At 36.3% G+C, this 13,270-nt stretch overlaps 1 protein-coding gene across 10 annotated transcripts in view; it reads left to right on the forward strand.

Moving 5' to 3' along the window:
- Positions 1–13,270, forward strand: part of LOC132265039 (peripheral plasma membrane protein CASK) — a 224,956-nt gene that overhangs the window by 198,515 nt on the left and 13,171 nt on the right. For 6 of the 10 annotated variants that reach the window (XM_059765456.1, XM_059765459.1, XM_059765455.1 and 3 more), the window contains 3 exons: positions 9,735–9,920; positions 10,959–11,123; positions 12,306–12,373. In XM_059765456.1, coding sequence (XP_059621439.1) covers positions 9,735–9,920; positions 10,959–11,123; positions 12,306–12,373 — 419 coding nt within the window. Of the gene's footprint in view, positions 1–9,734; positions 9,921–10,958; positions 11,124–12,305; positions 12,375–13,270 lie in introns of all 10 variants that reach the window. The other 4 variants (XM_059765458.1, XM_059765463.1, XM_059765461.1 and 1 more) reach the window with 1 other exon arrangement.

Raw genomic sequence — 13,270 nt, forward strand, 5'->3', positions numbered from 1 at the left:
ATTTCATTTCCGCGCTGTGTGTGAAAATAAGGAATGTTTCCACAGAGAGCAAAAGAGATGAACAAATCTTCTTCTGTTCGGAAGTCTTGACTTTTTCAATTCTCTTCTCTGGCTCACGAGGCGCAAAAAGTTCATTTGAGCCAACTTTGCATTTTGATTGAAGTGACGGAAGCAGCAATTGCAGGAATTGGGTGTATTGAGTTGAGAGGATTTTACCAGCTTTTTCATTGGCAAAGCCATTAGAATTTCCATTACAAAAGGGCTTAAATGTTTTGCATTTTCCAATCGTGCAACGAGGCAAAATTGAGCATGAAGAAATTTCATGTTTAAACATTGAATACACGTCAAAATCGCTAAGTGTTAACATAAACATATTTCCAAATGTATTCACCAGTGATGGACGAATTTGTTGCAACATATTTTCCCCAATTTCGCTGTTCCCGAAACATTTTTTCTACAGATTTTCTCTATATATGAAGTGTAATTTATTCAGGTCACAAACGTGCATGCGTTTTCTGAATACATGAAATTCTTTCCGGGCGTTGAAGAAGCATGAGACTTTTAATATTGATTTCTGTTCAATTACTCGCCAGATTTGGGAATATATTTTTATTCACCCACACAAACTTTTATGAGAAAATCCCGAAAATCCAAAATGATTCATAAAAGAAAAACTCCAGAGATTGATATAAAGAATATTGCATTTAAATTTAGCTGTTCTTCATTTCCCAAATAAATCATCTTCTTGAGAGAAAATTCAATTTTGGCCATTTTTTCCAGAATATTTCTTACCATAAAATGTGGGGTTATTGTGAGACGATATTGCTTCTTTGAAGAGCGCTCTAAGTGAGCTTGCTTAATGAATTTGATACGCAAAGAGAGCTTATAATGAAGAAATTCCACCCAAAATGCCAAACTTACAAAAGCTTGCAATATTCGCGTCTCCCTCGCGATTATTTCAATAGGAATTTCACTGTAAAGGCAAGATTACCTTTGGCGCTTTAGTCTGTAATTCAACAATATTTTTTTAATATAATTTCATTGTGAAAGTGGAGCTTTTGTGACGCTTGTTTGATGATACTTTCCGACTGTGTTTTAAACCCCATTAAAATGCAATACAAAGAGAAACTCGCAAAATAGTTTGCATAATGTCAAGATTTCTTCCATAATTTCTTTGTGTTTGTGAAATTAAATGTCTCACAATTTCAGCGAATACAAAACATTTTCCGTCATGAAACTCTCCATGACGTGAGAGGGATTTTGAATTTTCATATTGAATGTTGGACTTGAAGAGGACAAGAAAGTTTAAACCATTGCGAAGAAGTGTTTGAGGTTTTTTTCTCCCATGTTTAGCAAAATAGTATTTATTCTTCGTCGTTATCATGAAAGTTTGCTGAAGCACAAAACAGCGCAGGTTGAGTGGAGAGGAAAAACGTTGACTATGGGAAATGACTTAGAGGAGAGCTATTGTGTGTAATCAGAAAAGAGGTCAGCACCAAGGGGGAGATAATGTGCTCTCAATCTGTACAACACTTTCAGCAAATTTTTAAATTGTTTCATGCGATATTTCTGTAAAAATCCACTTAAAACCCGTTTTTCAGAATCTTTCCTACCATAACCTCAAAAAATATCAATAAGAAACCTTTAAAGACTCCAATTGGAAGTTTTCTAGATGATAAAATCATCAGTAAAGTCAAAACCGTGCAGAAAGTGGTCTAAATGAACATTTTCCAAATCCACAATAATCTTTTTGAGGTTATGTTCAATCTCAGCACAATTTGCAGTGTTTCTTGTCATCAAATAATCTAAAAAGCACAGTAAATTGCTTGCAAATGAATAATTCTGCCAAGGACTAGCGATTTCCCCAACTAGAGCATAAGAATTGATGTGCTAGAATACGAATTATTCACTAAATCTGTCCTTGATTCGTTACATAACCTAGAAAAAGATTAATCGAAGAAAATACAAAGAATCTGGGTGATTTGTCAATGAAAAAAGGACACCCGCGTAAAAATCCTCTTCAAACCGTTTTTTCTGCGTATTTTTCCACCATAACCTCAAAAATATCACTAAGAGATCTTTAAATACTCCAATTGGACGGTTTCTAGGTGATAAAATTGCTGATTCAGTGTCAAAACCGTGTAGAAAGTGGTTTAAATAAACATTTTCCAAGTTCATAATACTTTTTTTGAGGTTATGTTCCATTTCAACCAAATTTTCAGTGTTTTTTGACATCAAAGCTTCAGTATAGCAATTTTTATGGCATCAAAATGCTTAATCGATTTTAGCATAAGAATTGATGTACTAAAATGCGAAATATTCAGTAAAACCGTCTGTAATTTGTTACATAACCTAGAAAAGGATTGTTTCTTTGCGCAATTCGAAAGAAATCCAAAGAATCTCCATGATTAGATTGTATGTTTTTGAACACTTCAGCTTCTTAAGTACTCCTGCTGATCAGTGACTGTATTATCTCCCCCTTGGTCAGCACTTTTGCCTGCTCTTGTCCATTTCAGGTGGAGCCATTTCAATAGATTGAAATCCTTTATCGCCTGATTTCTAGCAAGACACCCACTCGCACTTTAAGAATAGTGCTCGGGAGCTTTGCATAAGCTCCGGGGTTTCGCCTTTCATGAGCTTTCATGAGTTTGTAGAGAAGTTGAGATGCTTTTGTGCCTTGACATTCTATAGAATCATATTTTTCGGAATTGTCATTGCATTATGTTGTCTCGTGTTGCTCTACATCTGAATATTTGTTCTGAAATATCATTCTCAAGGAGGTTTTGGCAAATAGATTCACTGCCTAAAGTGGAGATATTTCCCATGGATCACTTTGCAAACATCGCATGAGGAAGTTGTGTTATTTCATTGAGGCGAAAGATAAGGTATTGAAGTCGTTTGTATTTAGTATAATAAAAATCAATTTGGCTTCCCAACTTTTCGCCAACATGCAGTTCATTGTTTGCTGGTTTTGTCGAATCTCCTGGCCAAGGAGGAGGAGGAAGGGAAGAGACGAATGAGAGGAGAGAATAAAGTTGTTGTATTGATTCTCGAAAATACTTCTCCGCAGTGCATTCTTGTGCAAATAACAAATACCTCCTGTAAACAGTGCACGGCTCTCTGATGGGGGTGAATTGGAAAGGGGTGGCAGTGCTGAGGGTGGTGATTTCACTGGGAGTATGTAGAATAGAGTCATTTATTGTGGCCCTGTGTGTGATCTTGCTGAGCATTTAAGCTATGCTTCACAAGGAGGCGCATTCTTGTTTGGCATCATCAAATTTGTACACCAAAATATTTAAGCAATTCCATTACATTTGATGATGTTTGCTTTTGCCATTCGGCAAAAAGGAATTTGATTAAAACAACTGAGCGATGGAATCTCACGCGATTGTTCTTTTCTCTCATGGAAAAATGAATGGGAAAGCGTTGAAAAATCGCGAGCATATTAATTAAAAGTAAATATTTTTTCAAACTGTGTTAAACCCAGAGTAAAAGTGATTGCAGAAATTTATGATTTGTTTAAAGACCATCAACTTTGTTTCGCCAACGTTGAGGGGGCAAAAAAGCTGTAGATTGGCGTGTTTTTCTGATATGTCATTGCAATAAATGAAATTACATTTCCATGGGAATGAATTCTGTTACCGCACAGCTAAGAATTCGATTCAACATTCGGCTTCGGGAATTGTTCATTGCGCAAAGTAATCATTTCCCCCCAACGGGGGATGGAATGTTGTCGATAAATTAGGGTGAGGAAAGAGACAATTTCGCGATAAGTACCTCAATAAATGGGAAATTATTATAGGTAATGAAGAGCATGCACTGAAGCGCCACTAATGAAAATTCTCTCCACAATGTGTAGAAGAAATTTTATAAAATATCATCATTGGGGAGAGAATCTTTTGGGTGCGGAAAAGGCGCGCGATTTATGTAAATTGATCGTGAAAACTCAATCACGACAACTTAAGATTTTCCACTGAGCTTTTCCACTTAATTAATCACTGTCGTCTGTCTGGAAGTAAACCACAAAGTTTGTTCATTTCGGTATTTTGGCCGCAATACATTTGCCTGGCGGTGGTTTTTGGGGGTGGGAAAAGCTTGAAGCTATAAGTCTAAACCGCAATTGTGTTACCTGTGCAAATACAGTGAGGCATTGCGAATGGAAAAGCCGCTCGTGAGAAGCCTTCGGGGTGATTCAGTGTTGATGGGAAATGATGGCGACGAGTGGTGTTTTGCGATAAAATTTAATTGCACCATAATTTATTGCATTTAACGAAATTAAGGGGAATTTTGATTCCCTTTTTTGCTGTCCTGCCAAAAATTGATTGCCTTTTTTCTCTGGGCAGCTAAATTTATCATGAAAATGAATCTTCTTCGCTCTATCAAATTACAATCTCAAGTCTCTCTCTCTCTTTGCCTTTTGCGAATTAACCATGAGAATCTTGTGCTATGTTTTGATGACTTCTTCCTATTGTCCCTGTGGCGCGATAAGATGTTGTTTTTTTTCCGTCCATATCTTTTTGTTAATGAATAAATATTAAATTACCTGGAAGTCTTGCGAGATGAGATGATTTATTCAGATATATTTTGCTCGGTGTCGGATGAAAGATGGACTGCGAGGGCGGGAAAAAGACACACACACACACAGCGAGGGAGTTGGGGTGGAAAAGTGTATGAGATAGCAGAGAGGACAGGTCCTTGTGGGGTGGATTTGGAGATGCCTGAATGAGGACTGAGGGAGATATAAAAGGCAATTTTAAACAGAAGAGACACGGTTCTCCACTTTGCACACTGACTACGCTTTCCATTGACCTCATTTCACTCCTTCTATCCAATCAAATGGCCCAAAGGCGAAACCTTTGCAGTGTGTGTATATCATTGGAAATTTCCTGGGCTGCCTTGCAAAGTATGACGAACTCTCCAGAGGGAGGATGTAATTGAGAAAATTATCCTTTGTCAGCACAAAAATCCATATCTCCTTTGCATAATGCTGCGGCGAAAGTGAGAGGAAACTCCATTCTTTTGTCAAGACACTGCGTCTTCCTCCAGAATTGAAATGTTAATCACTGCGGAGAATTAATTGTGTTCGCTGTGAGACGAGAGAGAGTGAATTTCTTGAAAATTAACGAGTCCCGAGATGGCATGTGGATTTGTGTGACATTTGAATATTATATTAATTAACATGACGGTGATTTATATTCTGTGCACATTGCTCACCTATCTATGGACTCTGATGGCCCCGAAATATCACCAGGATGTTTCAAGGGGGAGATAATACAATCAGAAGTGGTGTACAGCTCAGCAGAAGTACTTTAGAAGTACTTCTGAGTGCTTAAATTACTGACAAATCCTCCAGATTCTTTGGATTTCCTTCGATTTTCACGCAGAAACAATCACAAAAATCTTTTTTTAGGTTATGTAACGAATCACGGATAGATTTAGTGATTAATTCGCATTCTAGCCCATCAATTCTTAATCAATACTGACACATAACCTCAAAAATAGTCATTTGGACTTGAAAAATGTTCATTTAAAAAACCTTTTGGGCAATTTTAACTCTGAATCAGCAGTTTTGAATTCATTTTATGATCTAAAATGCTTCGAAATGAAGTTTTTGAAGATCTCTTAGTGATATTTTGAGGTTATGGTTGGAAAATATGCCTAAAACTGTGTTTATAAGTCGATTCTTACAGAAATATCGCATGAAATGTTAAGAAATATATGTGAAAACAGTCTAAGAACTTCAATCTCTAGAAGTGTCAGGCAAATTTGGAAGTGTTTGGAAGTGGTGTACAGATTTATGGCACATTATCCTCCCCCTTGGGATATTTCTCTCAGTGATATTCATGTACAGATAAATTGCGTCTGACGCGTAGTATTAAAATTCTAAACTCGCCGTTGTTTCGTGTTCATTCGGCGGGAGGAAATTGAGGGTTGTTATTCGGGTACGGATGGAATTCATAAATTTCCAAGAGGGCACATAAATGCTGCACAAGATGGAATTATTATCCCGTGTGATGAACAGGATGTTAGGCATAATTCGACAGTGAGTAAATACGCGGTGGGAATAGAGAAAATTCCCACCGCGTGTTGTGCATCTCTTTGATGATCAACGAGGGCATAAAGCATTCGACGCATTTCACCTTCGACACATCAAAATTTGATGCGTGTGATTCCTCGTTGCAAAATTTACAACCCTCCCCTGGAATGCCACTCAAGTGGTTCGCCAGTAAAACCCTGCCACAGGTGGTGAGAGCTTTTATGGCGCAAAAGGGCTGACGGGGCCAATTCCGTCTAAATGTAGTTTAGGGGTAATTTAAAAGTTGCCCAAAAATTAACATGATTAAAAATTTGTCAGAGGCTCCGAATCTCCATCTCTGGAGCCGAAACGCTTGAAACTTTTCTCGTGCACGAGACACAATGCTCCAATTTGGTGGTGTATGGAGGGATTTTATTTAGTTAAAGTTTAATTAACTCGGTGAGCCATTGTCCCGAAGCCACTCTTGGGGCTTACAGCAGTGCAATTGTGGGTGTTTGGTGTGTCACCAAAGGCAGAAGGGCTGAACTGTGATTAACTTTAAAGCTCCATGTACAACTGCCGGAGTTGAGTAATTTAGTGCGACTCCTGCTGGAGAACTTTGAATTGTACCTCAAGGAAAACAGAGGATTTCCAGCAGTTTTTTTCTATACACAGAGAAATGAATTTGTCCCTCTCATCGTGAGAAGACAATCAAATTAATCTCTTATGCAAATTCTGTTTCACCCCATTTTTCATGCTTTCCGTGTAGATTACAAACTCTCCTATTCCATTCACCGCTTCTGCCAGCAATTAGTGATAATCATTGGATAATTCTCAAGTTTAAAATACCCATGAAAAGGTCCCTAAAGTGGGTGGTTGTGCATAAATTGGGGATTAATGTTGTGGAATTCAAATAGTGCACTATAAATTAGTGTCGCTTTCAATATTCCCGCGTTTTAATGATTCTCACACAGACACAGAGAGAGAGAGATAGTCAAATTAATCGAACGTTGCAGGATAATCCTATACTATATATATAATTACGGTTCTCGTTGCAATTTATATGCAAACTTACACATGCACAAATCACAAAATATGCTCTATTGTTGTGATTTGCAAGCACATTGCATAGTGAACAGGATTCAATGACTTTTGGCTCGGATTCAAGCTAGAAGCTCTCATGAATATACTGTCCATGCAATATCATAAAATATACATGTAATTTCCCGATTACACATATACCTACATACATATTATACAGTAGTGAAAATGAGATTAGAATTTCTATGAAATTTACAACAATCTTCCTTTCGGTGCTAAAAATTCGACATTTTCTTTAATTTTAGCGACAATTACCTTAAGATAAAAAATGTTCAGGATTTTATGATCTTTCAAATGGCGTTGAGATCATAGCGATATCTTAATTCGGGGCCGAGATATTGCAAATTGCAGAGAAGTGTGCGTAAAAAGACAGTGAAAATTGAGTTAAGTCACTTCCAACTTTGCTCTAAATCCGTGTTTTAACCATAAAACTGGCTCGGAAAATCACATTAAATCATTAGTTTGCAATGTCCAGAAGACATTTACATCATAAGGCGCCTTGATTTAGACTTGATTTCTTCATTTCTGTTGAACTGAACCAAAAGTTTGGGTGGAAATTTGCAATGTCTACAAATTTCTATTGCCCAGGAAAATCGTCACAATGACTTGGCAAATGAAAATTTAACATTCGCATTTACCCTGTGAATTTTCCATTTGAATTCTTGATTGTTGGGTAAAATGCGAAAATGTAAAATTTAATCCTTTCCTATAATCATCCCCAATGTTGTACCTTTTCAACCCTTTGCCTTTCACGCACTGAAGCTCTCTTTCAAAAGACCTGCAAATACAGGGAAATTTAAGAAGTTTTCTCTAAGCTCAACAAGAATTGGACTTTAGTTTATTTTCAAATCATTGCGAAGGAATTAATAGATGTTTAATATCCAAATGGGTTCTAATAACATATAAAATGTTCGTCTTAAACTTAAGACAGATGAAAGAAAAATATCCTTAGCATAATGGGAGGAGATAATTAAAATTATATCGCTGGAACAGTGAGAATAAAGTCATAATTATTTGCCCAGGAGCCATTTGAAATATGTCTGGGGTGAAAATGTTTCGTGTGGAAATATTCCGCCAACTTCCTTTCTCTTCCTCAACCAGCGCCTTTTCGAGAGACTGAAACTTTATCCTGACGATGTTATAGAATTGTGATGATGTCGGTACTTAACACTGTGGAGCATCCAAACTAAGATTAATTATCCCAAACTGTCCGTTTTCACTTCAACTTTTCAAGTTTATTGATATGGAAGAAGATTAATTTTGCGATTATATATAAAAGCTGAATACATAAGAGATATACATATTTAAATAGGAATTTTCACTTTCAAATCTCAATTTTCTTCAGTCAAAAGAGATTCTCGTTTGCATCGCTGAAATAATTGATGTTGAAGTGTATTTCAATCTAAATACAAATTGCATGAAAGTTTGGATAATAGCGCTTAATTACGGTGTTTATTTATCCAAAAACTACTCGCTAAAGAGCGAAGAGTTTTTCTTATTTATGTGTTCAAAAGTGAAATACATTTTCTTGTGCTCAGAGTGCATTTCCTTCGTCTGCAGAAGCGCGCGAGCTCTTCAATACGGTGGAAAATGACTCTCGAGCGGATTGAAAGAGTTTTCCACCACAATTGGTGATTAATCTCTGTCTACAACTCAACACATAAATCTAAATTGAAAACGATTTATTATTCTAACAGAAAGTGACAACATCTTTCTGGTGAATTGTGGGTTTTTCGAGTGTTGCTTTCAATGCAGATGACACTCTTTCTCGCAATCAAAGTGTTTCTGCTCTTCAGCTTGAATTTGCTGCTGGTTTGTTGACGCAAATTAAACAAAACTCTCGAGAGTTGCAAGGAAAGTTTTTATCGAACAAAAGAAAGAAAACACTTTCTTGGTAAAATTTATTATTGGCACATTTTATTATGACCACAAAAAACTGTCTGATAGCGAAGCAACTCGCAAGTTGACATCATAAACTTTGTGATTATTCAAACGATTTTTATTGTTATTTGTGATTTTAATTCAAATTTTGGATTCTTCATACAAAATTCTGATTTTTTTTTAAATTATTTCCTGAATATTTGATCAAAATTTGAATATAATTGAATAATTGTTAATAATCGAAATATTCTGATTCATTTTTTTTTATTCAATTCAGAATTTCATTATTTTGATTTTTTTTTAACTTTACTTAAGAGAAAAATCTTTTTTTTAAATCATTTTATGGGAAAAAATCTTTTTTTTCTTATTATTCAATTCAGAATTTTATTATTTTGATTATTTTTGTAATCTTACTTAAGACAATTATCATTTTTTTATTATTGTATTCAAAATTTGATCATTTTTCAATTTTTCCTGGGAAATTAATAATTTTTTGATTATTTTACTCAATTAATTGATTATTTGGTTAGTGAACATTAAGTTTTCCTAAAAATCGCCTTGTGATTTGCCCTTTAGCGAAGGATATTAAACAATGTTGAGCGGAAAAACGGGGGAAAATCAATGATTTGTCATTGGAGATAAATTTAAGTGTTGCAATTTCATCACATTACAATGTCACCAATTGACACGGTTCGGTTTTATGCGCTCACATCCCCCTTTCCTCCCTCTTTTGCAGGCTCTTTTGCATACTCATGACGTAGTAGCAAGAGAAGTATACGGCGAAGAGGCTCTTCGTGTCACACCGCCCCCAATTGCTCCCTATCTCAACGGCGATGATATCGATAATGTGGATAATGGCGACCTGCAGCATGTGACGCGCGTTCGACTGGTCCAGTTTCAGAAGAATACCGACGAACCAATGGTGAGTGACTCCATCAGATACTATTTTGATAAATAATTTCCGCTATGGGATGACTATGTTCGCCATTAATGGCTTATTTATGGCGTCCATCTCGGCGGGATTAGCAGATAACTCGGGGAATTACTCTCTCTCTATTGCAAGATCCTTTTATTATACATACGTAAACATCTCACAGCGCGCAGTATCAATATTTGTACATAATTATGAGGGGGAGAAGCTAGAATGGCACATAAATGGGGAGAAAAATACTATAATATGAGCTGTGCCAGAGAAAAACTGTGCGAGTGAAGAAATTCTTCCGCGTTTCACCTTTTTTTCCCCAACATGATTATGGGGGAAAAGATGAGAACTTTCACGTTTTCGCCATGTTTCCTCTGTTTTTCCCAGGCAAACGTGCAAAACTCCATATCTGAGGCTGAAAAACAAACGGAAGAAGAGAAGTTTAAGGACTTCTGAAAAGTTGTAATTGAAAAATGTAAACTTTTATTGTCATCTTTTTACCATTTTGTTGCGGTGATTTTTGAATTGTCTATAAATTCTCTGCCTCTCAATTATTTATTAGCCAAGTTTGGTGAATTCTCACTGCAAAACTCACTTCTTCCTCTCTTCTTAGGTTAATACTTTCAAAGTTCATTAAGAGATTTCATAGGAATAATGACAAAATGAAAGGATGAATTTAGATTTTAACCATGTTAAGACTCTTTTCTCTAAGTCTCTACATATTGTATGAAATTAAAAACACTTTTGCAGTTGCTTTTGCAAAAGTTTTATCGGATTAGGTGCTCAATGTGAACAATTATGCCTCTAGCAGATGAATTTCATTGAATTCTCCACGCTTTTCTGGGCGTGGTGAGAGATTTTCCAGCTAGAAAATGGGCGAAAATCTCCTCTTCAAAGCACATGAGAGTGTTTTTGGACAGTTGCCAAGATTTTTCAGCTATATTTTTGTGGAGCAATTTCACCCCAAAATTCATTGGCAAATTTGAGAATATTTCAATCTTGCGAGTTTATTGACTCTGAGTCGATGTGATCTTGCAGGGTATAACGCTGAAGATGACAGAAGATGGTCGATGCATTGTGGCGCGCATTATGCATGGCGGAATGATACATCGACAGGCGACTCTCCACGTTGGCGATGAGATCAGGGAGATCAATGGGCAGCCGGTGCAGAATCAAACAGTTAGTCAACTGCAAAGAATGTTGGTGAGTTGGAATGACGCGAGAAAAGTCCCTTTTCCCAACCAATTAGTGCCTTTCCAGCCATTCAGTGTGTTTCACATAGCAAAAAACTCAGTGTTGTACATAAAATTACACGAAAAATTCGAGTGGAAAGAGTTTTGAATTCATGAGCAAGAGACGACACAGGGTGGTGCGAATAAGTGGAGAAGATTTAGCCAAGGGGAAGATAATACAGTCAGAAGTGGTGTACAAGCAATATTCCTTTACTGAGTGCTTAAATTACTGGCAAATTATGCCAATTCTTTGGATTTCCTTCGATTTTCACTCAGAATCTAATACAAAAATATTTTTTTTAGGTTATGTAACGAATCACAGATTGATTTGGTCATGAATGAAGCATTTTCATGTTGTAAACGTGCTTTTCTGCACCTTTCATGCCAAGAAACACAGCAAAATGTACTTAACTGGAACATAACCTCAAAAATAATCATTTGGACTTGAAAAATGTTCATTTAGAAAACTTTTTGGATCATTTTGACTCTGAATCAGCAAATTTGAGACTGACAGATCAGAATCAGAACATTTTGTGATCTAGAATGCTTCGAAACGCAGTCTTTTGAAGATTTCTTAGTTAAAAATTAGGTTATGTAATGAATTATGGGCATAATTCGCACTTTGGTTTTATACACAAGTACTTAAGCATTTATACACAATAAACTGTGCTTTTCTGAACCTTTGATGCCAAGAAACACATGCAAAATGTGTAAAGATCGAACATAACCTCAAAAATTATTATTAGAAAACCTTTTGGACTATTTTTTTTACTCTTAATCGGCAATTTTGAGTTCATTGGTGAATGAAAAGAGATGTTTTTGTCATCTAGAAATGTTTCTAACTGAGTTTTTGAAGATCTCTTAGTGATATTTTGAGGTTATGGTCGGAAAAGATGTATAAAAAGCATTGTATTTGGCTGCATTTCTTGCAATTCTACCTCAATCAACGATTGAGAGCATCTTCGTTGTAGATTCGCGCCACCCTGTGCAGGTCGAAAGCGTGCAATAAAGCAGAAAGGAGAATATTGTGAAGTAATTTGCATTATATTTTTCTCCCATTATATTTTCATGGTAGAATATTGAATTTATAATTTTATTCGGAATATAACATGATTTTATTCATAAACTCATCGGTACTTGTTTCTCATTATAGCGCGATGCTCGTGGCTCTGTTACCTTTAAGATAGTTCCTTCATATAGAAGTGCCCCGCCACCTTGCGAGGTAAGTCACCTCATTAGAATACAGTCTCACATTTCCACCCCCTTGAACCGTATAAATGTTTGCTGTATTACCATTTCTCACCTCTGTGATGTCTCACACACCCCAATTTACATCGTGAATTAATCTTAGCACGTGTGTTAAAAGTTTTACAACCCCAGACGGTGTATACTCATAGCGCGACCATGGCAAAATGCAGAATGTTTCCCTCGGCGAAAATCGTACACAAAAGTGACTTTGATGTACAAGTTTGTGCATAACTTTTCGTCGAGTAACTTCTCCTCTAAATTTATGTTCACGAAAGGAACTCCGCTAAATGATATTGACAAAAATAACTCCACTATGATGTGCAGACATGGTGAAATGTTTGCAACAATGTTCATTTAGTTTAAGTATAGACAATTTCGTGGCAAATTATTTAATTACGTTGATGGCTTTTGAACATTCAACACATATACGCTAAGAAGTGTTGTGAGAAGTTGCTGAGAATCTCTTGAAAAGACAGTGTGAAATTGTAAATCTGCTGCAGAATGAAGCAGATTTGACACTTTTTTCGTGGAAAATTTCACTCCAAACTCACTTTCTGGGATAAGAGGTCCTTCTGGTTATTTCCTTGATTAAATGTCCTTTGTTTTGCCACTGAAAAAACTCCGTACGATCCTTCAAAGTCATCAAACACTCTATAACACAGAGGGATTATAAAAGAAAATCGGCAGGACAATTAATCCTGAAGACTCTCCGGATTCATTAAAAATCGCATTGAGAATCGAAAACACACAGAAACTCCAAATTAAATAGAGCCACCCAAGGCTCTGAGACATAAAACCTGTTCCTCATGGTATTAAAAAGGATTAGAGGGACCTAAGAAGCCAATTCCTAGTGGACCTTAGAAGCAAACA

This window comes from Phlebotomus argentipes, unplaced genomic scaffold, assembly GCF_947086385.1.
Source record: "Phlebotomus argentipes unplaced genomic scaffold, Phlebotomus argentipes genome assembly contig_2, whole genome shotgun sequence".
Classification (NCBI taxonomy): domain Eukaryota; kingdom Metazoa; phylum Arthropoda; class Insecta; order Diptera; family Psychodidae; genus Phlebotomus; species Phlebotomus argentipes.